Source organism: Ovis canadensis, chromosome 15, assembly GCF_042477335.2.
Source record: "Ovis canadensis isolate MfBH-ARS-UI-01 breed Bighorn chromosome 15, ARS-UI_OviCan_v2, whole genome shotgun sequence".
Classification (NCBI taxonomy): domain Eukaryota; kingdom Metazoa; phylum Chordata; class Mammalia; order Artiodactyla; family Bovidae; genus Ovis; species Ovis canadensis.
Genome location: NC_091259.1, coordinates 60444969 through 60472272, shown reverse-complemented (window position 1 = coordinate 60472272; position 27304 = coordinate 60444969). Strand labels below are relative to the sequence as shown.

Genomic DNA, 27304 nt, shown 5'->3' with positions numbered 1-27304 from the left:
CAGAAAGAACTGTAGAGCACAGAGGAATGGCCCTTAAACTTAGAGGGTCAGGGAAGGCTAAGAGGTCACTTGCTTAAAGGGTCAAGAATGGTGGTGGTGGTTCAGTCACTAAGGCGTGTCCAGCTCTTTTCAACCCTATGGACTGAAGAATGCCAGAAATGGTTTTAAGATAGTACGGATCAGTGCTAGCCCAGAGTTAGGGAAAGTGAGGACTAGAACGATAAGAATGGTTCCCTGTAAGGAGGTAGACTATTTGCTAGACATGAGAAGAGGAATTACATTAGCCAGACAGAAGGAAAAAAGTGTCCTTGGCAGTGGGATTGTAGTCAGTGAAGGATGAATTGGTGGATTGGAGAGAGAGGGGCCCTGCTGTTAATAGATCAAGTGAGAGTAAGTTCCTAGCTCAAGCAATAGAATGTCAAGGGAACATAAAAGATGCTCATAGTCCTAGTAAATGACCCTTTTGTCTTCTCCCTCTCTTCTTTTGCAGGAGGAATCTGAGTGAGCTAGATCAGATGCAGCGGTACTTCAACCAGAAGCTCACCAAGCCTTTGCTTCCCCTCAGCCCTCAGATGCACACTGCCATCTTGCAGTGCCAGGAGAGTCAGACGGACTGTCTTCGGCCGGCAGCCAGCAGCCTAGACCCCGAGAGCCAGTGCATCCTGGAGAAATCCAATAACCTGGTGTTGCAAGTCAGCTCCTTAATCACGGGTATGGCTCTTGTTGAGTTACTGTCACTGGGTGCTTATTCAAAAAGCATTTAAATGTGTGCAGACAAGCCCTTGTGACAGATACAGACCAACAACTGTCACCATCTTACTTACTTGTCATCTTCCTTTTGGAAAGAGAAAATGTGTGCAATGGAAAGAGCGTTGGACTAAGAGGCATGAGACCCAAGTTGAGTCCTTGATGGATTTCTGGCATGGACGTACTATTTGACTCTTGAGTATATACTTTCCCTTCTTAAGCTTCAGTTTCCCCAACCAGAAAAAGGGTTGCTGGGGAGTGGGTTAGATGATTCCTGCAGTGGCAGTTTCTGAATACATGCCACTGTATTTTCTGAAAAACTCAACTACAAATATTAAAAATCTTAATTCTCAAAGGCCAGAAGACTGCATTTTTAGCAAGTATCCCAGATGATTCTAGATGTTGGTGGTCCACAGTCCACCCTTTCAAAAACCCCTTAAAATGGTAATTCTTGCTTAACTGCATTTAAATTATTGAGAGAACTTTAAAAACTCCAGATCCCGGGCTGCACTACAGGTCAAGTGGAGCAGAATCTCCGAGGGTGGGGCCCGGGCATCAGGATTTTTCAAAACTCTCTGGGTAATTCTTTTGTGCAGCCCAGACAGACACTGCTCTAGAACGAGTATTTCCAACTTGCCTGAGCATAAGAATCACCTGGGAGACTTATTTTGAAATAGGAATTCCCAGGTCCTGCTCTGCTCCTCTGAATCAGAATCTAGGGTTGTTAAGCTCTGGAAAACTGTACGAAGCGCACTCGAGGGAATACTGAGAAATTAACTAGATCAGCATCTTTAGCCCTCACTTGGTATCACTTTTGCTCAAGCAAAATGTGTAGATTCTACAGAGGGATGAGTAAGTCCAGTTTTTTCCCTTTAAAAGGAGGGAAAAAGCCACCATGGTTGCTATTAGACACAAATCTAATCTTCTCCCAGATATAACCTGTTGGTAGCCAGGACCACAGAAGTGTACTCTGTATTTGGCTTCCACTTGCTTGGAAATAATCAGTCAGCTCTTTATTGATCACCAACTATGCCAGACATTATTGTGTTTCTAGTTTCAGCAGTATACAGTGGTGGACGACAGGCATTGTCTGTGCTTTCATCAAGCATACATTCTATAGTCCCCAGAAAGAAAGCATAAGAACACAACAGAGGGAGGCTTGTTTGAGGTGGAGGTGAGGGTGGATTAGGGGAATCCCTTTAAAGGTTAGAGGTAAAGAGAGCAAGGAGAATCAAAGGCTTAAATCCAAAGGGCCTTAAAGACAAGCTTGGGGGTTTAATCTTTATTCTGGAAGAAAATGGGGAGTTCTAAAGCAAGGAATGATGAAGGAAAACTGATTTTCACAAGGAGAAAATGAATGTTGAAAGGAGCTACTGACTGCCTATGTATGGGCTCATTTATGTTCATTCATCTCATGTATTTTTTCACCATAACCCTGTGAAAAAGGTGGTGTTTTATCACGTTGTAAAGATAAACAGACTCATGATAATTTGCTTGTAACCACAAAGTTGACAAGTGACAGTAGAGATTTGAACCCAAGATTGGCTCCAAAGCCTGTGCTCCTTTCACGCTGCCTCCATTCTCTCTGTGTATCTCCCTTCCCTACCATTTGGGTGATGGGTATTTCCTTGCTTTTATTTTCCAGGTAAATAGTTCTAGTAATTGTCATCAAATAGGTAAATAAGTGGATTCTCATTTTGGTTTTTGATATAGGTAATTACTGAAGTAAATGGAAGCTTGAACATGCCCACCAGGACTCCCAGCTCCCAAGAATTCCTGAGCATGAGCAGATAGTCTCTGAAAGCTTTTCCACAGATGTAACCACAGCTATAAATAGATTAGATTTTGGTCCTCCGATATTAGAATAAAGTGCTAGAAATTGTATTGCCTTGAATATAGTTTCACTGATTCTTGGGAGTGAATTATTATCTTTGAGGTTTGTTCGAAGTCTGATTGCAAGACTCCATCTGAAACTGGAAGCTGGTGTGGGAGAGTTGAGTGGTCTGTGGCCATACCTTGTAGTAAGAGTGATATCTGTTACTGTTCAGATCTGCAGACTCTCACCAGAAATTCTCAAGGATCTGTGAGTTCTCACCAAGCCAGGAGTAGAAGTAGAGAAGTCACCACCCTCCCAGATGCTCAGGACAGAGGGACCATGCAAGAACGAAGCACAAGCCCAGACCTGTCATTGGCAAGAGCTCCAGATGAGAGCAGGAGCTCCCCACCTCCCTGTGCTCTTAAAGAGACTTCAAGTGGAAGAGGAAAGCTTCATGAGGCCCTGGAGCACAGGATACCCATCACAAAAATGCAGAGCACTGAGGACACCGAGGCAGGCCTGGCCTTCAGTGACGAGGACTATGAGGAAGACATCGTTGAGCCCAGGACCCTCAATGAGATCACCACTGCGACAGACAAAACTAGCCCGTGGTCCAGTTTCATGTCAGATGCAAGTGAGGGCAGGAGCCCTCAGCCTGATGAGGCCCAGAGGGAAGGCTTCTCTTGTCCTTCAGAGTCTTTCCCCAGAGAGGAGCTCAGGATCAGAAGTAGCTTTCTGTCCAGCCCGGAAAGGAATGTCGATGCCCACTTCCATAGGCAAGGTTCTCCGAGCCAAAGTACTGTGTCTTGTGAGGGTGTGCTGTCTAAGGCCAGGGTTGGAGAGCCTGCCTCAGCAGACCCGCAGCTCACCTCCCACATGACCCTCTTAGGAGGCCAGCAGAGTGACACTTGTGTTGGGTGGCACTCACCAAAGGCAAACCAGGACCAGGGCCCCAAGCCACAGTCCCAAGCTAAGAAGGAAGTGGCCTCCGATGAGCTAAGTGACTTTGCTGATAGCTCCGAGAAACTCGCTCTGCAGCCAGCATCCCAAAGCAGAAGGGAAAACCATAAGGAACCACCCATCACCTGCCCTGACATCAGGCAGAAGCAGACAACCTCTGGGTCAGAGGTGTCCACGAGGCAGAGCCTCCTCCTGTATCCTTTGGTGTTTCCCCCAAGTAGCCCCTTAAGCCATCTTTAGGCATTTTGGATGCTGGTATTTAGACCAGCCACTTGAGTGACCAGTGCCCCCCATCGCAATCAAATGCACTCAGAGGCATAGGAATATCCCCTTCCAACTCACCTGCACTGACCAGGTGCTGTGATTCTACCATTATCATCAGACCTCTGGAGCGTAATGCTTTGCACTGGGTTTAGCTGTTGGCAGCACAGTCATTGGGCTTCCCTCATGGCTCAGTCAGTAAAGAATCCGCCTGCAGTGCGGGAGATAGGGTTTGATTCCTGGGTTGGGATGATCCCCTGGAAGAGAACATGGCAACCCAGTCCAGTATTCTTGGCTGGAAAATCCTGTGGACAGAGGAGCCTGGTGGGCTACAGTCCATAGGGTCACAAAGAGTCGGAGTGACTAAACACAGCACCTTCATTAGCCTATCCTAGCCTGATTTATCTGATTAATTTCGGGTATTTTACACCTGAAGGCAGAGCTCTCCATCTGAGGTATGAGACAACTAATCTCTCAGTTGAAGTTTCAGGGGAGGGTATAGAGAAAGGGGAAGAAGAGTCCTACCAGTGATTGAGCATTTACCATGTGCTGGCTGCTTTACATACATTCCAAGTTCAGTTACCACAAGTCTTTAAAGTCGGCATCGTGTTTTTCTTTTGTTTCTTTGTTTTTAATATTTGTTTATTTTGGTTGCACTGGGTTTTAGTTGCAGCATGAAGGGTCTTTAATTGTGACATGTGGAATCTAGTTCCCTGACCGGGGATTGAACCCAGGCCCCATGCATTGGGAGCTTGAAGTCTTAGCCACTGGACCACCAGGGAAGTCCTTAAAGTCAGTATCATTTCTGTTTTGCATGTAACGAAACAAAGACTAAGAATTATAGTGACGTCTACTATTTAATTTTTTTTTTAGGCAAGGGATGTAGCCAGATAGAGGGGAAGTGGATACCTCTGAAATGGTCTTTGCTCACTACCCCCAGGATGGCAGTGTTTGTCAGGAGAAGTGTATCTAACACTCCCTCTCTTCCTCCTTTGAAATGCAGATGGGCATGTTATGGGGAAAGGAAACCTCTTAGCACCATCAGTAACCCTCTCACCCATAGCCTAAACAGCTGATTGATCAGCTCACATGATGTCACAGTGACAGACGGGTTGTCGCATGGCCAGTGGGGAAGCAGGCTGCCTTTGTGGTGCTTTGCAGTGATTTCTCTCCTAGAAGTCAGGGACCTGGCTTTGACCCTTCAAGACCCAGCTCTTACTACTTTTATAACTTTAGGTATATAGTTTAACCCTTCTGAGCTTCAATTTCTTCACTTATAAGATGGAGGTAATCATCCCTTATCAGACTATATGCTCCAGGGAAGTCAAGGGCCTTGTCATTCTCTATGTCTGGCATTGCACACAAAAAAGGTCAGTGATACAGACTGAAGTGAACTACCAGTTTTGCAGGATTCTTGAGAAAATCAAATGGGTGGGAACATTTGGACATACCACACAGATATGATTCTGGATGCAAGACAGAAACCCGAGGGTTGGGGAGTATGGGCTCAGGAGAGACTTAAGCAGGAAATGGCTGGAGGCTGAGCACTGAGAGAATTCTGCTCGAGGTTCTTTCCTGCCTCATTCACCTGGCTTCTAACACTTCTGCCTCTGCAGTCAGTTTTTGCTCAGAATTTGAGATCACTGGAGGAGCAGTCACATGTGCCCAGGTCCTAAGGGCGTTCCAAACTACTCATTCTTCCAAAAAGTAAGGATAGCCAGGCCCTGTGCTGTGTAATTGCAGGCCTAAAAGCACAATCGTTAAAGTGCTGCACTCAATATGCCAGCAAATTTGAAAAACTCAGCAGTGGCCACAGGACTGGAAAAGGTCAGTTTTCATTGCAGTCCCAAAGAAAGGCAATGCCAAAGAATGCTCAAACTCCTCCACAACTGCACTCACACACTAGCAAAGTAATGCTGAAAATTCTCCCAAGCCAGGCTTCAACAGTATATAAACCATGAGATTCCAGATGTTCAAACTGGGTTTAGAAAAGGGAGAGGAACCAGAGATCAAATTGCCAATATCCACTGGATCATAGAAAAAGTAAGAGAGTTCCAGAAAAACATCTCTTTCTGCTTTATTGACTATTCCAAAGCCTTTGTGTGGATCACAACAGACTGTGGAAAATTCTGAAAGAGATGGGAATACCAGACCACCTGACCTGCCTCTTGAGAAACCTATATCCAGGTCAGGAAGCAACAGTTAAAACTGGACATGGAACAACAGACTGGTTCCAAATAGGGAGAAGAATACATCAAGGCTGTATATTGTCACCCTGCTTATTTAACTTAAATGCAGAGTACATCATGAGAAATGCTGGACTGGATGAAGAAGCAAAAGTTGGAATCAAGATTGCCAGGAGAAATATCAATAACCTCAGATACACAGATAAACCACCCTTATGGCAGAAAGCGAAGAACTAAAGAGACTCTTGATGCAAGTGAAAGAAGAGAGTGGAAAAAGTAGGCTTAAAGCTCAACATTCAGAAAACGAAGATCATGGCATCTGGTCCCATCACTTCATGGCAAATAGATGGGGAAGCAATGGAAACAGTGAGAGACTTATTTGGGGGGGCTCCAAAATCACTGCAGATGGTGACTGCAGCCATGAAATTAAAAGATGCTTGCTTCTTGGAAGAAAAGCTATGACTAACCTAGACAGCATATTGAAAAGCTTGACCAACAAAGGTCCATCTAGTCAAAGCTATGGTTTTTCCAGTAGTTATGTATGGATGTGGGAGTTGGACTGTAAAGAAGGCTGAGCGCCAAAGAATTGATGCTTTTAAACTGTGGTGTTAGAGAAGACTCTTGAGAGTCCCTTGAACTGCAAGGAGATCCAACCAGTCAGTCCTAAAGGAATCAGTCCTGAATATTCATTGGAAGGATTGATGCTGAAGCTGAAACTCCAATACTTTGGCCACCTAATGCGAAGAACTGACTCATTGGAAAAGACCCTGATATTGGGAAAGATTGAAGACAGGAGGAGAAGGGGACGACAGAGGATGAGATGGTTGGATGGCATCACCGACTCGATGGACATGAGTTTGAGCAAGCTCTGGGAGTTGGTGATGGACAGGAAAGCCTGGTGTGCTGTAGTGCATGGGGTTGCAAAGAGTCAGACATGACTGAGCAACTGAACTGAACTGAACTATATAATAAGGACAGAGGTTTGAATCAAACCCTCCCTCAAGAAGTTCCCATATGAGGTAGGAGACAGGTAATGACAGTAGCAGATTAAAACAGTACTTTCCTTATGGGGGCTTTGTGAAAATTAACAATGTAAACTACTTAGTATAGTGCTGATAGGCAAACTGTTCAGCAAATGTTAGTGGTAAGCAAGTGCATGGTTGGTCAGATTTACACATTAGAGAATTCTCCCAGTGGCTTGTAGAGGGTGCAGTAGGTCAGGAGAGAACAGGTAGGAAACTTGGGAGTGATAATAACAAATAAAGAAAGTCTGACCTAATGCATAAACTGCTTTATGATGAGGAAGAAGGGGAGGGATTTGATAGGATTAAATAGGGGCAGGGGATGAGAAAGACAAAAACAGAAAGATATGACTTAGAGATTTCTGTCACAAGTAGGTCATTTACCAGGTAGGGAACAGCGCACAGTTAATCTGGAGGGAAGAGGCAGATTTCCATTTTGCATATTTGCATTTTGCCAAGAGAAGAGGACATGCCAGCTTGGAACTCTGCTATAAAGGTCAGTGTCTCTAGAAACAGACGAGGTTGGCAGGGAGAACCACGTGAGACAGAGCCCGGAGGATCACCAGCATGTGAGGGCAGGGGGAGCAGAGACCAGCACAGAGGAGGCAGAGGAGGGCTGGTCAAGAGATGAGGGCAGCAGATTCAGGGAGTGGTGGTCAGCACCCGGATGCGTAAGGTGGATCCAGCAGAAAGTGGGCTGACGTGTATTCTCTGGCTTTTGTGTTAGGAGGACAGTGCAGAGGTGGGAATGGAAAGCAGGTTTCAGTGAGGGAGGAAACCAGTGGTAACTTTTCCCTCTCAACTGAGGAGACAGGAACAGCTGACATTGAGTACATGCTCTGTATCGGGTGCCATTCTAAGCACTCTGCATGTATAACATCATTTAATCCTTAAAAGGTATAATTATTATATCCATCTAATAGGTGAAGGAACAAGCCCAAAATGTGAACTTGCCTGAAGTTACCATCTAATGTGAGACAGATTACAGCTAGAGTAGGACCCTTAGAGGAGAAGGCAATGGCACCCCACTCCAGTACTCTTGCCTGGGGAATCCCATGGACAGAGGAGCCTGGTGGGCTGTAGTCCATGCGGTTGCTAAGAGTCAGACACAACTGAGTGACTTCACTTTCACTTGTCACTTTCATGCACTGAAGAAGGAAATGGCAACCCACTCCAGTACTCTTGCCATGGACGGGGGAGCCTGGTGGGCTGCAGTCCATGGGGTGACACAGAGTCGGACACGACTAAAGCAACTCAGCAGCAGCAGCAGCAGGACCCTTAGAAAGGCAGGTGGTTGCCGGGCTGGCAAGGGAGCTTGGTGTTTCAGAACACCTCACAGCAGAGCTGTTCTCCCCACAGTATCAACCGACTCTCAGGCAGAGTCCCCAGCAGTGAGAGCAGCAACAACAGCTAGGCCCTACCTCACTGAGGCCTCTGAGGATGTCTGAGTTTAAAGAGTTCTTTTCTTCATGGTCTCCAACTCCACTCCCACTCATTCTGTAGATATTTATTAAACATTTATTGTGTCCCAGGTACTATAGTAGGTGACAGGAATGTAGTATGAAAAAGAGCTCATATTTGCCCTCCCCAGGTTCAAAGTCTAGCATTAGAACAGCATTAGACCAGCTTGCATCAGAACCATACTTAGCTTACTTAACAGAAACAAAAATGTAGACCATCAAAATAGTCCCCTCCCTGGAATTCCCTGGCAGTCCAGTGGCTAGGCCTCGGTACTTTCATTCCATGGCGCAGGTTCAATCCCTAGTCGGGAGCTAAGATCCTGCAAGCCTCGAGGAGGGGCCAAAAAAATAGTCCCCTCCCAAACTCAATCAGCACTTTGAACCAATAGGACTGGGTATCCCCAGAGCATACAGAGAAGTGCAAGTACAGTACCTGCCTTCTAGAGCTCACGTCGTGATGGTGGGTCAGCTGTGCCCAATCAGAGCCATTTCTGGATGTGAGCACAGAACACCCCGTAGGACAGGCCCTCCTTCAGTGCCCGGCACCACCTTCCAGCCTCAGGCACTGCCCTGGAGCTGCCTTCCCACCCCGACCCTGTCTGTCAGGTTCTGACCAGCAGGCCCTCAGCAAGAATGATCCAGTGCTTGCTACCTGTCAGCCTCATGCAGGCTCCAGGGAGTTAGTGAGGTGACTGAAGGAAGTACAGTGCCTCTGCCTTTGAGAAGCTTAGTAAATATTGAGGGAAACAAGTGGAGAATCATATGAGATTAAATAAGCATTAGCTTTTGTTTCAGACTCTGCTCTGGACTAGGAAGGAGGGATCATTGTGGGCTATAATTTAGAGAAGGCTTCCTGGAGAAGGTGAGATTTGAACTGACCTATAAAGTGTAAACTGATGTGTGTCTATACTATATCTGTATCTATACTCCTGACGGAGTTCACGGGGCCTTCTCAGCAGAGGGAACCACTTGAGCAAAGGAGTCATGCACAGGAGTAAGTTGGGTGGGGCTGGGGGAATAAAGGAGTGGTTGAGGTCAAAGGATACTGGTCAGGAGACGGTTTCCAGGTATTTGTGTCCCTTAACTACCTTTACAGCCCAGAGCCCGTTGTGGTCCCCAACTTCTTTCTACCTCCCCAGGAGTTGGAGGCCTCCCTGCGGATGCTGTCCATTTCCGCAGCTTTGCCACCACCCGCCACAACAGATCAGGTAAGAGGATACCCAGCCGACCTGTTTCCTGTAGAGTCATCTCTTCAGTGAAAGTGTACAGAATGCAGAGTGGCCCCGGCCACACTCCTGTGTGGTGGTCACGGTGGTCACTGTCTTGCGCTGAGCTTATCCTGTGGGCACAACAGTGAAGGAGCTCAGGAAAAGTGAGGAAGTGCACATGTGTAAAGAGCAAGGCATTGTTCGCTAAGATGACAGATAAGAGAATTAGCACAGAAGCATAAAAACAGGACTCGGCTAAGATATGCATACTGAGTGCTTTGGAAGCTTCAAGCAGGAGATGCAAAGACAGATGATTCATCATGCAGCCAAGTTAGGTGCTTAGAACCTTGGTACAAATCCTGGCTGTCTTTTCTGCCTTGGCATAGCACCTCACCTTTCTAACATCTACTTCTTGAAATCATTCAGCATATATTTACTGTACCTGTGCTGTATCAGGCATTGTGCCGGGTGCTGAGTATACAGTAGTAAATAAGGCAAATTCCCTGTCTTAATGGAGTACAAATCGTAAAGAAAAAGTATTTACCAATTGTGACGAGTACTGGATGCTCTGAGAAAGAACAGCTGTCTGAAGAGGCAGTGTTTGAGCTGAAAATGATCGTGGCAGTGCTGGCCAGGTTCCCCACACTGTTTGAAGCACTTTGTTAGCTCTTTACTTCAGCAACCTTATTATGAAGTACATCCTTGTATCTCTGTTTTAAGAGGAGAAAACCGAGGCACAGAGAGGTAAAATAACTTGCTTCACACAAGTAGTGAAGTGGTAGAAACAGAATCGGAACCCAGGCATTCTGGTTTCAAATCCTGTGTTTCCAACTACTGTACTCTGCTGAGGAGACACAAAACCACTGCCTTGGGCAGCTTTTATTTTTAATTCCCCTTTTTATTATTTGGGCACCCAATTTATAAATGAAATTTTGGAGTAAATTTCTATTGGTTATACAGTCACAATGATTAAGGTCATCTCACCTATAGTCCAGTAAAGACTTTTTTAATTTTTATTTTATATTGGAGAATAATTGATTTAAAATGTTTCAGGTATACAGCAGATTGATTCAGATATATATATATACACACACGCACACATTCTTTTTCAGATTCTTTTCCCATATAGGTTATTAGAGAACATTGAGTAGAGTTCCCTGTGTTATACCGTAGATCGTTGTTGATTATCTGTTTTATATTTATTAACAGTGATGTCTGTATGTTAATCCCATACTTGCAGTTTACCCCTCCCACACACACACCTTTTGTCTTTGGGAATCGTAAGTTTGAAGTCTGTGAATCTATTTCTGTTTGGTAAACAAGTTCATTTGTATCATTTTTTAGATTCCACATATAAGTGATATCATAGATATTTGTCTTTGACTTAATTCACTTAGTATGATCAGCTTTAGGTACACCCATGTTGCTGCAAATGGCATTATTTCATTGTCTTCTATGGCTGAGTAATATTGCATTGTATATGTCTACCGTATCTTCTTTATCCATTTTTCTGCCATTGGACATTTAGGTTGCTTCCATGTCTTGTCTATTTTAAGTCGTGCTGTAGGGAACACTGGGGTGCATGTATCCTTTTGGATTATGGTTTTTCCCTTGATATAAGCCCAGGAGTGGGATTGCTGGATCATTTGGTAGCTCTGTTTTTAGTTTTTGAGGAACCTCCATACTGTTCTCCTTAGTGGTTGTACCAATTTACATTCCCTTTTCTCCACACCCTCACCAGTATTTATTATTTGTAGACTTTTTGAGATCCAATCAGTCCATCCTAAAGGAAATCAGTCCTGAATATTCATTGGACGGACTGATGCTGAAGCTGAAACTCCAATCCTTTGGCCACCTGATGCGAAGAACTGACTCATTTGAAAAGACCCTGATGCTGGGAAAGATTGAAGGCGGGAGGAGAAGGGGATAACAAAGGATGATATGGTTGGATGGCATCACCAACTCGATGGACATGAGTTTGAGTAAACTCCGGGAGTTGGTGGTGGACAGGGAGGCCTGGAGTACTGCAGTCCATGGGGTTGCAAAGAGTTGGGCATGACTAAGCGACTGAACTGAACTGATGATGGACATTCTGACCATTGTGAGGAGATACCTCATTGTGGATTTGATTTTCATTTCTCTGGTAATTAGTAGTATTGAGCCATCTTTTCACGTACTTTTTGGCCTTCTATATGTACCCTCTGGAGAAATGTCTGTTTAGATCCTCTGCATTTTTTGATTGAGGTCTTTGTATGTTTTAGAGATTAATCCCTTGTCAGTTGCTTCATCTGCAAATATTTTCTCGCATTCTGTGGGTTGTCTTTTCACATTGTTTATGGTTTTCTTTGATGTGCAAAATCTTTTAAGCTCAATTAGGTCTCATTTGTTTATATTTTATTTTCATTACTCTAGGAGGTAGATAGTAGAGCTTTGAAAACCATTTTAGAGAATAATACATGCTGTGAGCAAAATGTATTAGCTTGTTTGTTAATTATAATAGCTAACTCCTGTTTAATGCTTACTATGCACTAGACATTATTCTAAGCACTTTACATATATAAACCAATTTAATTCTCCCAAGAACCTAACAAGAGAGGTACTATTGTTATCTCCACTTAATAGATGAGAAAACTAAGACTAATACACAACTTCCCATACAGACCTACAAGGTATTGTAGTTTTTATTCTATAGAAACTGAGACACATATAAAGTGAAGTATGTTCTCACCTGCCCAGGGTCTCCTAACCAGTAAAGAAAAACATATGACTCCAAACTGTGCTTTCCATTGCACCATTTTAAAATCATGACATTTGGCTTACAGTATATTTTTCTAGCTAATTTACCTTCTTTCTGTAGGTCTTCTGTTGCAGTTAACATTTGAACATTCTTTGTGCTCTTCTAGAGCCTACTTTGATGACAGATGGAATCAGTCCAGAAGTATCCTGGAAACCTGAGGTGTAGTCCTACAGAGATGTCTGTTCTTTCACTGGTTTCCTTTCCCTCATCTACCCCAGCACCGTTTTAAGGACACCTCATTTATTTGGCACATAGATCAGTCTTAAGTTCCCACACGTCTCAGTTTTTATCAGATATGTATTCCTGTCCTAGAGGAGGAGAGGTGCCAGTCCCCACCAGGAGCTCTGCACTTCTGGGGCCTTATTTCTACCCTGGCTCAGGTCACTGGTTCATCTTCTGCTCTGCATCCCCCCCTTGCATGTCCTTTGTATACACATCAGCACTTACGCTAGCGTAGCAGGGCCGTGTCCAGCACCAAGCACAAGCTTTAGAGCAAGACCACCTGTGAAGTGAAATAATGTCACGTAGCCTAGTGATCTTGGGCAGGTGACTTGGCCTTTCTCTCTTTTTTTTTTTTGGAAGTAACATCAGGCTAATATGATTCTTACCTAATAAGAGAATGATAAGAATTAGCCTAGAGAAAAAAAGCAGACCCTGTTAGTTTCCTTTCCCTCTTCCCCTCCCAGCCAAGTGGGTGAAATGTCAGTGAATTGTGCCCTGTAGGAAGGGAAGCCTTCGAATCACTGTGTCCAAGCCAAACAGAACTGCTCTTCCTGCTTTTGTGTTTCTGCCTTCATGATATGCCAGCTCCTGGGTGACTTATTGTCTGTAATCTATTAAAGATAAATACAAAGGATGGGAGGGAAAGATATAAGAATGTTTACTTCAGTTAAAGGGCACATCTAGTTCTGAGAAAGATAAGTCTCAGCCTTGTTTCATTGTTATTTATTTTGGGTTGCGTTGGGTCCCTGTTGCTGTGCGGTCTTTCCCTGGTTGCGGTGCCCAGGTTTCTCATTGTTGTGGCTTCTCCTGTTGCAGAGAAACTCCAGTGCACACGGGCTCAGTAGTTGTGGCACAAAGGCTTAAGTTGTCCCGAGGCATGTGGAATCTTCCCAGACCAGGGATCCCTGAATTGGCAAGCAGACTCTTAACCACTGGATGACCAGGGAAGTCGGCCTTTTTTCTTTCTTTCCCACAACAAAACTCCATTGTGTGCCGCTCTCAGAACACCTGTCTCCTCAGGACCTCATCTTGGGTCCTAATTAGGATAGCCAGTCGTCACAGTTCACCCAGAATTGTCTCATTCAGCATTGAAAGTCCCCAGGACCCAGGCAACATCAGGATGTTGGCCATCCTCCCTGGTTATGAGCCTCTCACTCCTTGATGTGTTGGGAGCAGTATATTTTCTCCATCCTATGCTCTTGGCTTCATTCCTCCTTTACACCCTGGTCTCAGCCTATTACCGTTTCCCTTCAGCATGAAGAACTTCCTTCAGAATTTCATATAGTGCAGACCTATGGGGAACTGATGCTTTCAGCTTCAGTTGGCTGAAAATATATTTTACCTTCATTCTTCAAACATTCTTTTCCACTGGATATAGAATTCAAACTTGAATTGTGTTTGTTTTAGCATTTTACTTATTTATTTTTGGCCACTCGAAGGATCTTAGTTCCCTGACTAGAGATTGAACCCAGGCCCTCAGCAATGAAAGCTCTGCATCCTAACCACGGGATCACCAGGTAATTCCATTTAGAACTGTCCCTCCACATTTAGAACTATCCCTCCACATTCTACTGACATCCAATGTTTCTGATGAGAAACAACTATAATTCTCATTGCTGTTGCCTCAGATGTTATATGACCTCTGTTCTTTGGCTGCTTTTAATATTTTTGTCTCTGGTTTTTAACAGTTTGACTACAACCGTTCATAGTTTGTAGAGGCAGGGGATTGGATGAGGAAGAAGAGCACATAGTCTATTCAACAATATTGACGATGCTTTAGTTCTTAGGTTGGGTTGCAGATTTATAGATGTTCATTTTTATTATGCTTCATAATTTACATATGTTACATATTCTCTGGTATGTTACACAGTGAAAATACAAAATCATATGTAATTTAAATTTTAAGAATGATTGAATGGTGGCAAAATGGAGACACCAGCTTCTTCCATAGATTTGGCTATGACTATGGATCAGAAGTGTAGAGTAGTCGGTGGAGTAGCATCTGAGATGGGGAGTTTGTTTTTTGTTTTTATACAAAAGGCTACAGCTTTTTCTGAGTGCCAAGTACAGTGACCAGTAGAGAAAGAGAGAAGAGGAAGATGCTGGAGAGGGAAAGAGAATAGAGAAACTACGCCCTGGGTTGTAGAGATTGCATGGGATCCAGAGCACATGTGGGTTAGCCTTTTGACAAGTAGAAAACTCACCCTGCAGCATCCATGCAGGCAGAGAAGGTGGGTACTAAAGCAGATGGGGTTAGATGTAGTAATAGAGTTTCCTGTTTGATGAAAGCTTCTGTTTTCTTGTCTTCTGTTTTTGGTTAGGGTTCAAGCCCAGTCAACAGCTCAAAGTGAGAGGTAGACAGGGGAGGGCAGGAGCCTTGTCATGTGTCCCCAGCTTGAGGACTCCATCTATTCTGCCTCTTCCTAAGGCCCTGAAGACTGAAGAGGAGCCTTTGAGAAGCTGGACTTTTCTCAAGCAGTGTCCTGGGACAGCTATATAGTAGCTCACCTGGCTTCACAAGATCTAAGGGAAGGCCTAGTCCTTCCACACTGAAACCGAGCACCTGAACCCAGGAGCTTCCCAGACAGTCTCCACTCCAGCGTTTGTGAGGCTGGCATTTCCCCTCCATCCCCCACAGTACAGCGGATACGACTCTGTGTGACCTTCGGCAGATCTTCTGATCTGAGTCGGTGTCATCTGTCAGATGGGGTTATGAGGCCTGAAAGCCTGGTTGTACTGAACAGAACCAGGTGTCACACAGAGAGGGTAAGGGGAGCTCTCAGCCCTCCTTCCTCATGACTGTTTGATCTTCTGGTTTTCACCTCTTCAAGAAGCAAAAGAGGGAGAAGGATGGCGGGTCTGGCAGGGAACACTCCAGCGGCACATTAGAAATTATTGGGTTGGCAAAAAAAGTTTGGGTTTTTCCATAACATCATGCAGAAAAAATCCAAACAAACCTTTTCGCCCACCCGATACTTATGAATCAGTCAGGTTCTGCTATTTATGCTTTCTCTTCCTTCTTTATGATAAAGTAACTCTTCACCGGGACAGCTCCTGGGTTTTATTTATAGTTACATCTGATTCTGTTTGCTTAGTTGCCAGGGGCAAACTAATTTTATCAGATTCCCTAAAAAGGAGGTAGAGGGTGCAACAGCGTTAATGTATGCGTTGTTTGCCCCAGGCTTACGTCTTCTGCTCTTGCACATGTTTCTTTGGGAAAGTCTCAACCACTTCAGTTATTTCAGTTGTTATTACAGTTTGACTCTCGAATCCTTACTTTCAGCCTAGACTTCTCTGCCATGCTGTAGACACATGTGGGTCCAGCAGCATCCTGAAGTCTTTTAGCTGATGTTACAAACAGTTCAACACATCCAGAACTTGAGCCTGTTATCTTCCTTTGCACACCTGCCCCTACTGCGTTCATCCCTTATCTCAGTAGATGCGACCACCATCCTGTAGTTACCCTGCCAGAGTGTATGTGTCATCTTCCCGTCCCCACCCCCCCACTCTTTATCCCCCACACCTACAGCCGGTCTATCACCGAGACCTGTTAATTCTGTCCCCTAAATACCATTGAATCCACTCACTTCTCACCATTCCATTATCTCATCCCAGTCCTCTCCTCCATAGCTGTTTCTAGCTAGTCTACTCATACCCACACCCTCCCACTACGGTGCCTCCCCATACTGCATCTCCACCGGGCTTGCCCGCTGTAATTGACTTTTACCACACTCTACCTCCAGAGGATGGAAGGATTCTTCAAGGTTGTCCAAAAAAGAAACTTCTGTATTCCTAAACTGGTTACTCAGTCCGAGTGCCCAGTTTATTTGACCTGTCAGCAGCATACGATACACTTGATCTCTCTCCTTTAAACAGTTTCTTCACTTGTTTCTAAGGCATCAGTGCTTCTTGGTTCTTCTCCTCCCTTGTTGGCAGCTCCTGCTCAGCCACCTTTGCTGGTTTTCCTCATTTCTTCTACTTGTGAATACAGGGGTGACCCAGGATGTGGTCTTAAACTTCTCTATTTACACTTACTTTCTAGATGACCTTGTCTGATCTCAAGGCTTTGAATCCCATTTATACATTGAAGACTCATAATGACCATCTTAGCCCAGACCTATCCTCTGACTCGAGGCTCATATGTCTGACTGCCTATGTAGCATCTCAACTTGGATATCTAATAGGTATCTGAAGTTCAGCATACCTAAAACTCAGCTCCAGAGTATTCCTCAAATCTGTTCTTCAGTCTTTTCCATCTCAGTTAATAGCTGTTCTCTCTTTCTGGTTTAGTTGTTCCTGCCAAAACCCATTGAATCCTCCCTGATGCCTTGATTTCTAATCCACCAGGGAATTCTGGCTGCTCTGCCTTTAAATTCAGACCTAGCTCACACTCCCAGCATTACCTGGTCTAAACTGCCATCATCTCCCACCTAGGAGCCTCCTAACTTGCCTTTCTGCTCCTGCCCTTGCCCCTTGCAGCCCACTCCACATACAGTATCCTGTCAAGTTTTTAAGACATTAAGTAATTCATGGGATGAGTCGTGTGACTCCTCCACTCAGAACCCTCCAGTAACTTACCATTGATGACTAGGAGAGCCCAAAGTGACCGGAGGACAGGCAGGCCAGAGAGTAGGAAAGTAGTTAGGGCCTCAAACTTGAAATGTACATCTTTCAGCAAATTTCAAAGTCCTGAACTCTGTACACAAGTAGAGAAGGAGCTGTGGCCCCTTCCTCACCCCCACGCTTCCACACACCCCCACACCCGCCAAAGCTTACAGTTCCCCAGGGGACTTATCTGTATATGTTAAGTTCCACCAACTCCATCAAGTTCATTTATCTGATGTAGAAATGGTGGACCTGGTGCCATGGACCCTGTCTTCAGGGAGGGCACTGGCCACCAAACTACTCAACTGACTTTCTCAAATGCCATTTAGCCTATATTAGTCCTGAACAAAACAAAGAGAATGAGTACAGGGAAAGGCTGACAGAGCCATGTAGGGCGGCATGAGCAGAAGTCAGCAAAGATGAAGGAAAGGCTTTGCAGGCTGTGGATATGGAGAAAAGAAACCTCTCAGAGAATCAACAGAAGGTGGTAACCGGGAGGTACAAACAGTATGTGCTAGAGAAGAGGCCAGAGATGGGGCGAGATCGGCCTGGCCTGGGTTGAAGCAGTCAGGAGAGAAAAAGAGAAGAGCAAGAATCAAGCTGTCATCTGAGTCCCTGGAGTACCGCAGGCCTGGGGCCAGGTGCTGTTGATCATGAGGGGTCCTATAGGAGGCGGAAGACAAGGCCAGGCATAAGTGTCCCCTTGAAAGCCTTCAGTTGCCCAGCCCCCTCCCACCCAGCAGTTTCAGACATCACAGGGATCGAGGTGCTCCAGGCCAGCTGGGGAGCTGAGAGCTCCTGGCTCTGCTGCTGACCTTCTGAGGTCCCACACACAGTCGAGGGGGCCAATATGGACCTAGTTTGTAGCCGTGCCTCCCTCAAAGACTCCCACACAGTTCTGTATCGCGGTTAAGTGCCTGGCCTCCAAGTAAGACAGCCTAAGTTCAGTCAGCTTTGCCACTTTCTAGCTGTGTCACCCAGCACAAGCTACCTAACTTTTCTATGCTTCAGTGCCTTTATCTGAGTCCTGAGGCAGCTGCTTTTCTCCCAGGAGCTCAAATAATATTTCTGTCCCTTGGTTTTCCTTCCCCAGCCTAGAGCCATTTAAGAGAAACACAGTCTTGCTGGAGGAACCCAGCCTATCACAAGATCACCAGACCGGATGGTGGGAGTCCAAGGGAACTTCCTGGCTGACCTGCCCCTCTTGGGGCAAAAAGCCTGACCTATTGCCTCCCTCTTTCAGCTGCCGAGTCCCTAGCCCTCTGCAGAACCCCAGGAGGAGACCCAAAGGTCAAAGCATTTCTGATTAAGGCCGCACAAAGCTTTAGGGAGGAGAAGAGCTCTCTGGCCAAGGGTGTACAGAAGTCAGGGGACACAGCCACAGTTGGCTGGTGGCCGCCCTGGCCCACAGGCATTCAGCAGGCACCGAGAGGGAGAGGGCCTGCAGGGCTGCAGACAGGTGCTCGGCTGGAGTTGCCTGAGCAGCTCTGCGGCCAGAGTCTTCCGGGAGTGTCACTTTACCTTTTCCTGCCCAGGAACCAGGACTTTTGAGCCCTCTTCCCCAGGCGGGGCGTGGGTTCAGAAGGCTAAGGCGTCTTGATCTAGCCCAGCTTCCTTGTGCAGATTAGGAGACTGAGGTCTGGGCTGAGGGGTAACTCAGGGCCTGTGGAGTAGGTCTGTTTTCAGGGAAGCCTTCTCGGAGGAGGGGAGGGAGGCATCAGGGCGTGAGGAAAGGTGGGAGTGTATAGGTAGTGAGAGCCACATGACCAGAGCTCTACAGCAGGATTACAGGGGGCCCGTAGAGCATGGAGCCCCGCCATGCTGCAGCCAGGCCCAGTCAGACTTAGGACTTGCCTGTCAGGGCTGGGCCCCCGGCCTGCGCATCTTGTCCTAACTTACCCCCTGCTCCAAGTTGCAGCTGCTGAGTCTGCTACTTCCTGCAGCACAAGGAAGTCCTAGTCTCAGCCTTCAGACGGGACTCTGGGCGCCGCCCCAGGGGAGGCAGCCAGCCAAGGGGGTGAAAGGTGAACAGGCGGCCGCAGTGCTGAGCCTCGCTCAACTCTCAGCAGCGCCATCCAAGCCAGAACCGGGCGCTGTTTACTTTCAGTTTTCAGCTCTTTGAAAAGTTTTACTTCTGGCTCCTGAGTCAGTGTTTATGTCATATAAGGGATCTGCTCTGGAGTAAAAAGCGACTTCAGCCCCATTGCCAGGCCCAGGAGCTCACTGGTGGGGGGCGGTAGGAGGGGAGCGTGGCCAGCGCTGGGCTTGCCTTGGGAGGCGCCGCAGCCACTCGCACTGCACCTTAAGTGCAGTGAGAGCAGCAAGTCTTTGTTCTGCTCTCCGCTCTGGTGCCACTTAGCCCTTCCCTTGAGAGGATGGCATATCGGACCAGAGCCTTGGTCATGTCTGAATTGTATTTCAGCTTCACAGTAGACGTGGGGCAAGGAAGGGGAGTTCTCTTGGTAACGAAGGTACTAGGACCCAGAGAGAGAGCGTTTTGGCCTCAAGCAAGTGAGGCAGTTGAAGTGGCTGTAGCCCAGTGTCCCTTCCACTCCACCCTACCACCTCCCCTCTGAGAAGGTCCAGGGACACCCTGAAGCAGGGGTAAATGGGGGCACCTGCACCCACCACCCTCCAGGGAACATGTGGCCTATTTAGGGACATCCATCTGGGGACTGGATGGAGGGAACCCAGACCACAGGGGCTTCGATCAGATCACATTTCAGACCAAAGAAGAGGGCTAGAGCATTCTGAGAAGGCATTGCATCACAGGGAGTTGGCCGAACAGGAAGCCACGGACCGAGAGAAGTCCCTGGGTTACAGGGCAGCTCCTCTTGTATTATCTGCTCATCTTGATCTGTTCTCAGATGAGGAAACCAAGGCCCAGAGAAGTGACTTGCCCAAAGTCACTTGGCTAAGAAGTGGTAGAGCCAGGACTAGAACCAGCTCCCTGGCCAAGGTTGGAGAACCCAGCTCCTCACTTTGAGGAGCCCCAGGAGGCCCCATGTTTTCCTGCCACCACTGTTCCTTACTTGTTCCCTGATGCTTTATTTTCTCCCGGTGGAATTCTGCCTACACTGAAACTCCTTTGAGACTTCAGTCTCAAACAACAGACTGAAAGGCCTATCCATGTTCATGGCCTGGGTGTCGAGGTGCCCAGAAAAGAGCAGGTCTCCATATTTGGAAGTGGAAGAAGTTAATGGCAGGCCTGCATAGACTGGGTGGGACAGTCACACCCCTGATGTAGTGCCAGGCTTAACACACAGACCACTGAGAAGTCCAAGGGCAGTATGGTCAGTTGCTCCCCAGACATTCAGGAACTGTAGCCCCCGCTCTGGGCTTGTCTTCTGCCCTCCATTTCTGCAGTCAGCCAGGCCCGTCCCCACTGTTTTCCCAACAAAGACATTCCACACCTTTGCTCAAGTTGAGCCTCCACCTGGAACATCTTTTCTCACAGGCTTTGTTCAGATTCCACCTTCATGTTGTTTTAAGTCCCTCTTCTGGAAAGGACCCTTGCAGGGACTTCACCCCCCATATTACATCCTCAGTCTGATGATCCTGCTTCCATATGGGCTCCTTCTGCCTCCCCAGGAAGGCTGAGACTCCTCAAAGCACAGCCATAGTGACAATTTCCCAGTGCCCCCAGAGCTCCAGTGAGGAATAGTTAGGGGTGTCCTACTCTGCTGCTAAGTCCCTTCAGTCGTATCCGACTCTGTGCAATCCCATGGGCAGCAGCCCACCAGGCTCCCCCGTCCCTGGGATTCTCCAGGCAAGAACACTGGAGTGGGTTGCCAGTTCCTTCTCCAATGCATGAAAGTGAGAAGTGAAAGTGAAATCACTCAGTCATGTCCGACTCTTCGCAAACCCATGGACTGCAGCCTACTAGGCTCCTCCGTCCATGGGATTTTCCAGGCAAGAGTACTGGAGTGGGGTGCCATTGCCTTCTCCGGTCCTCCTCTAGGCAGCTTCCAATTATCTGGAGAGGAGACTGCCTCTTGCGGCAAATACCTCATTCATTTTTTCATTCATTCCAGAACCAATGATGGCTCAAGCTGGAGGGGAGACAGATGCTGATGTACCCGACAACCACAGAGATGAAGCTCAGAGCCTAGGAGCTTGCCCAGCCCCTCTAACGTTGTATGTCCTGGGGTAGCAGCCCTGATAAAGAAGGAAACTTTACTGTTAGGACGATTTTAGACCCTTTGGAGATCAACATAAGCCAAATGCTGCTGACCTTCCATAGCTCTGCTCTGCCCAGGACACAGAGCCAAGCCCCGTCCTGTCCGGGTCCCTGGGTCTGGGCCTTGCAGATAAGCGCCCCCGCCCCTGCAGGTTACTGGGCCCGGGTGTGAGTACTGGGAGGTTGCCTGTGGCTGGTTCACAGATGTGGGCCCAGCTGGCAGGTACAGGCCTCGCTCAGGCTGCTCCCTCCAATGGCATGACCTCACCCCCACCCCAGCTGGGCTGAAACCCTGTGTGTCTCGGGTACCACCTCTGTCTGAAGCTGCCCCGTCCTTCCCACTGTCATGAATTTCTCTCTGTGCTCCCAGGCTCTGAGCTTCATATCTGTGGTTGAGGGGTGCATCAGCATCTGTCTCCCCTCCAGCTTGAGCCATTAACTGGCTCTGGAATGAACAAATGAAGGAGATTCGCTGCAAGAGGCAGTCTCCTCCCCAGGTAACGGAAGTCTCTGGCCACCGTGGCTGGACCCATTCACCGGTCCAGAAGCTCTCAGTCTCCCGTCTCAGGCCTGTCCCAGTGGGAGACACAGCACCAGACTCCGGCCATGCCCTGCAGGAGCACTCAGTCTGGAGGGAGAAGGCCTCAGGCAGTGGCTGGGTGGCTGGTCTCCCTGGCCTGAGGCATCAGGGGTTGCAGGTACCACCAGCACAGGGTGGGTTTCCTTTTTCCCCTTTTAGCCTCGGCCTGTCTGGGAGATTGGGAGCGGTATGCTCTCACCTCTGTTGAGCATGCCCAGCCACACGCTACGTTCTGCTCTCAGTTCTCCAGCAGAGACCCTACCTGTGGCCTCTCGGTGCTGAGAGCTTGTCAGGGTGTGTGCCCTCCCTTGGCATCTAGAATTCCAGATTGGTGGAGACCCTCAGGATTGCCTGACTGCCATTCCCCGTATCATATCCAAGCTGCTGTTTTAACTCCTGAAATAGTTCTCTGTCTTCCCAGCTCAACTCTGAGCTGTGGAGGTCAGGAACGGTTGGTCTCTCCCTCTCACAGTAGACAACAAAGTGGGGAAATGAAGGAAAGAAGGGCCGCTCAGTATACTGATCCCAGAAGCAGCTGGAGCTGGGCCTCAGCTTCCCATCAGCAGAGCTACTAAAGAGCAGGGAAAGTCTCCACCTCTAGGATCTCCACCAAGCTGGTTCTAGGTGCCTAGGGAGTGGTAGTGTGCGTCCAGCATGTGGGGGCGGGGAGGAGATACCCATCCACGGGATAGACTGCATGCTGTGAGGTCAGCCAAGTTCACCTGCCTCTTCCTCTGCCAGGCCTCCACCTCCGCCCGAGGGCCTTACTCTCCACCACCAGCCTGGGGTGGCTTTCCTTTATCCTTCAAGCTCCTTCAGGGCAGGAACCCAGCACAGAAATAAAGGATTGGTTAAACAAATGGATGAAGCATAAAAGAATCCAAAGGACCACAATGCTATAAGCCAAAAGCACTCACCTTAAAGGAGGAATTAATGGGACTTCCCTGGTGGTCCAGCGGCTAAGACTGTGCTCCAGTGCAGGGGGCCCAGGTTCAATCCCTGGTCGGGGAACTAGACCCCACATGCTGCAACTAAAAAAAAAAAGATCCTGCATGCTGCAGCAAAGAAAATTGAAGATCCCACATGCTGCAACTAAGACCCAGTTTAGCCAAATAAATAAATATTAGAGGTGAGGGGATTAGTGATAGCCATCAGCCCGAGACAGGGAAATGTTTGGTAGCAGGGCTGTGGGTATGTGCTTCACGTTACCTGGCAGGTCACACACAGGACACCCACATTTCAGAGGACAAATGACTTGCCTAGACTCGTGCAGCAAGAGAGAGACCACCCCTCCTCCAGAGGCACAGGAGGAGTCTGAGCAGCGGTTCACATCTTAGCTCTGCTACTCTGTGAGGGTGTGTATATCCTGAGTTTATCTCACCTGAACTGTCGTTTGCTCATCCATCCATGAACCACATACCAGCCTGCAGGGTCGAGGTGAGGCTTACACACACTCAGGTGTGTAAGGTGCCTTGTGAATCCGCCAGCTCTATACCAGCATTAGCCGAAGGAGCGAAAGACGAGAGGAGTCAAAGTCATCTCTAGGCTGTGCCATGTGCGCAGTGCTAACCTTGCTGACCTCTTCCTCTCCAGGACAAGAGCAAGGCCACCAGAGGATCCCTGTCCCAAAGGCCTTGTCGCCCCAGACCCAGCTCGCTGCCGCCCACCCTGCCTGAGGAAGAAACTCGCAGGATTGCACGGATATTTTCTTCCCAATTCTCGCAGAAGGACTAATACAGCCCAAAAGACTGAGGGAAGGACGACCCGCCCACTCACCCTCAGCCTTGTCCGGCTTCCTTCAGGGCTGTGAGAGCCCTAAGACCACCACCAGCCTAGTCCCTGGACACCAGTCACCCCAGACTAGAGGAGCATCCCAAACCGGGGCCGTGTCCACCTGCCAGGACTTAAGCTTCCTGAGGCAAAGGCGGGACACAGTGGATTCCAATGCCCAAGTGGCCCACCATCTTTTGACGAGAGGACCCAAGCAGACATCCTTCAGCTGGGAAGCTCCTCCCGTGTCCTCCACAGAGTCTGCTGCTGACACAAGCCTACCCTCTCCCTGAATATGATGGGCCCTTTTGCCTTTAAGGGTTGGGGAAGGTGGGTGGAGAGTTTGGGCATCAGGCATAGCCAGGGAAATCCAAGGACCACTTCCAGTTTATTTGCTTGCGAATAAGGGTATTTTATAGATAAAATTATTTTTATGCTGTGTTGAATTAATCAGTAGGAAAGGAGGGGGAAATTACCTCCTTCGAACTTTTTATCTGATTGTCTGAAATTCTAACCATGCTTTTAACTTATTGTTTTTACCCAGCTCTGAAGGTCATTGTTCCTGCCTGTGTTTGAATAAAATGATACTGTATTTGTATTCTGTGCACAAGTGTTTACTGGGTTGGCCTCTGGAGTGTTAGGAATTTGTGCTCTAACAGCCACAGGGAAAGCTTGACAACCATACCGGCCCTTGGAGAAGCTCATCTGGAACCAGGGGGCTAGGGTCACCATGAGACTTCTGACTCCCCCAAAGATTAGGTTGGTCCAGATTGGAGTAACACCTAGTATTTCCTCTGCTGGTTCCTCAAGTCTGTCAGCCAAGTAAAGGGGTCGCATGCTACAGGCCTGCTTGAATCCCCCATCTCTCTGGGATGAGTACATGTTTCTGGCTTAGACTGTCAGACTCCACACATTTGAGCAGCTACCACAGACAGGCCCTGTGTGGAGAGGATTAGAAAAGGGCAGAGGGGAGGGGAGAGGAGGGAACATGAAGGGCCCCGCTTTCCACCCCAAGCACAGGTCATCTCAATCCTCAGAGCAGCTCTACAACCCACATACTGTGGTTCACATCTTATAATCTGAAGCTCAACAGAGTTACGTGACTTGCCTCTGTTCATGTACCTAGGAAGTAAGTCACCACATGAGACACCTCCAGACACATCAGAAGGCTTCTGTGCCCAGGGTACGGTCAGTTAAGTGTTGTGAATTCAGAGGGTTTGGGGAGGTTGTTGGGGGTGGGGGGGGCGGACCATGTGGACTGGAACAGTCAGAGAAGGCTTCCTGGAAGTCTGGGGGTTAGCCAGCAGGGCATCTGGGGCCACATGCTGTGGAGGGGAGAGCAGAGAGCGGCTGGTTCTGCTGCTTCCTGATAGGCGCCCTCAGGCCTGACTACGCCTCTGTCTGAGCCTCTGTCACCTCATCTGTAAAGCAAGATAACAAGCCCCATTTCAGTGGGTTGCTGCTAAGCTTAGATGATGACATTTGTGAAAGTGCTTCGCCTGCACTTGGCCCTTGGCGGAAGCTCAGGAAATGCCAGCCCCACCCACTCCTCCCCCACTGAGCAGAGCAAGTCAGTAGACAGGCGAATTCACCACTAACCGTGAGACAGGCAGGACAGGCCCCAGAGGGGACCCAGAGGAAACAGGCTGCCTTCGTCGTCGGTCAAGTGCCATCAGACCAGCGGGTCCCCTTCATCTGTTCATCTGGGCCCCTAACCTTCAGGCTGCCAGCTCACCCCCTCCCCAGCGTCTCCCTCTCAGCTCACCAGCTGCCTGCCTGCCAGGAGATTTCAAGGCCCAGGTCTCCACCTGCCTTGAAGCTACACACAACCCACAGAGGGGCCATCAGAAGTCCAGGCCTGAGGGCTTTAGCCTCAGGTGATGAATATTTGTAAATCCTGCTCCAACTCCTGTAAATAACTTGATGGGTTCGAGTTAGGATAAGGACTCCTACCCAGGCGGAGGGCAGCCTCTAGTAACACAGAGGTACCCTGAGGGTCTGAACCCCCCTCTACTCCTACAGATACTCTACCAGCGTCTTCTCCCCAGAAGGTAGTTGTCTTTCCCAGCAACAGCTCAGAAGCACCCTGCCGAGCATGCAGCACAGGGTGAGGCCGGAAGGAGCATGCTTGTTCCCACCACAGCCAGTAGAACCAGCCGCTGTCTCCCCACTGCCCTCAGCACCCCCACCACAGAGCCCCGCAAATGGGTGCTGCTGATCTCCCAGAGGCTGGTTGATTTCAACCCATAACAGCCAACTTTGGAACTTCTAGCACAGGCTGGATTCTGGGGAAACGGAGCCAAAGCAGACAGGGCTGGCCCTGCCCTCAGAGAGCACCCAGGCCCACGTGAGCTCAGCTGCCCACACTCTGGGGTTCTCCAGGGCCCACTGCCCCTATTTACCCCTCCACACCTCCTGGCTGCAATTCCCCCACCGCCTCCAGACTGCCATTCTCAGGTCTGCATTCCAGACTGCCAAAAACCTCCTTCCAGAGCCCTCCTCACCTCGGCGACCTGAGCAGCTCCCCTTATAGGACTAACCCAGCTGCCTGTTCTGTTGACATTAGAGCAGGGCCTGGCCCGAGGAGGAGGACCTTGGTATTTGATCTGGACCCATAACCACTTGTTCTGTGGCCACGGCTCTACACCCAAGTCTAGAAGTGGCCTCTGCCCCACCAAATTAACTCCCATCCCTCTCCACCTCTTCCTCTCTCCTCCTCTTTCCCTTCCCCTCCCTCTTGGTCACCAGGTTCCCAGGTTCAGACTTGCCCAACCTTTACCCTCAGTGCCTATCACTGGCTGCTGCAAGGGACCCTCCCCAGATCCCTTTAGCTCCAGTGGTGTCCATGCTGAAGCCTCCAAGTGTCATGTCACAGAGAGTAGTATTCACAGCAGATAGGTCCAAAGTACATTATCATTTACAGGCTGGAAGTCAGGCCCTGCCACATAACTGTCCCTCCCTATCAGTTCTCTCCTCTGTAAACTAAGCATTAAAAAATGCATGAATCCTCAGTCATAAAAAGGCATGAAGTGCTGACACATGATCCAACAAGGATGAACTTGGAAATCACTATGGTAAGTAAAAGAAGCCAGTCACAAAAGGTCACATATTGTGTGATTCTATTTGTATGAAATGTTCAGGAGAAGCAAATCTATAGAGACAAAGTAGATTAATGATTGCCTGGGTGGCTTTGGAGGGAAGGGAAAACAGAAATGACACTGTTGTGTACGGAGATGTATGGGGAGGGAGGTAACGAAAAGGTTCTAAAATTGTGATGACTGATGGTTGTGTAACTGTGAATATGCTAAAAACCACTGAACTGTACCAGTTAAACAGGTAAATTGCACGGGAATTATATCTTAATAAAGCTTTGGGAAAAAAGACTCCTAATCATACCTACCTCATAAGAGTTGTGAAAGAAATAATGTATGTAAAGTTTCTAGCACGTGGTAGGCACCAAGAAATGAGTTAGCATCCATTGTTACTATTA

General features: G+C 47.9%; 1 protein-coding gene and 1 long non-coding RNA gene across 9 annotated transcripts in view; one reads left to right on the top strand and one right to left on the bottom strand.

The window, feature by feature from the left end:
* C2CD3 (C2 domain containing 3 centriole elongation regulator) overlaps window positions 1-24412 on the top strand; it is a 121398-nt gene extending 96986 nt beyond the window's left edge. Inside the window, exons 30-33 of one of the 2 annotated variants that reach the window (XR_011249155.1) lie at window positions 491-711; window positions 2461-3717; window positions 9549-9660; window positions 23638-24412. Coding sequence is in view for 1 of the 2 variants with exons in the window: in XM_069553014.1 (XP_069409115.1) it covers window positions 491-711; window positions 2796-3717; window positions 9549-9660; window positions 23638-23778 (1396 nt within the window). In the remaining variant the exon portion in view is untranslated. The remainder of the gene's footprint in view (window positions 1-490; window positions 712-2460; window positions 3718-9548; window positions 9661-23637) is intronic. The other variant, XM_069553014.1, reaches the window with a different exon arrangement.
* Window positions 1-27304, bottom strand: part of LOC138420030 (uncharacterized) — a 62811-nt gene that overhangs the window by 3768 nt on the left and 31739 nt on the right. For 2 of the 7 annotated variants that reach the window (XR_011249163.1, XR_011249160.1), the window contains exons 2-6: window positions 23426-23533; window positions 22962-23075; window positions 10205-10370; window positions 9682-9791; window positions 3866-3995 (exon numbers count right to left, since the gene is read on the bottom strand). This is a non-coding gene — a long non-coding RNA (uncharacterized lncRNA). Of the gene's footprint in view, window positions 1-3865; window positions 3996-9681; window positions 9792-10204; window positions 10371-12904; window positions 14524-19183; window positions 19421-22961; window positions 23076-23425; window positions 23534-27304 lie in introns of those variants that run through there. The other 5 variants (XR_011249159.1, XR_011249158.1, XR_011249162.1 and 2 more) reach the window with 4 other exon arrangements.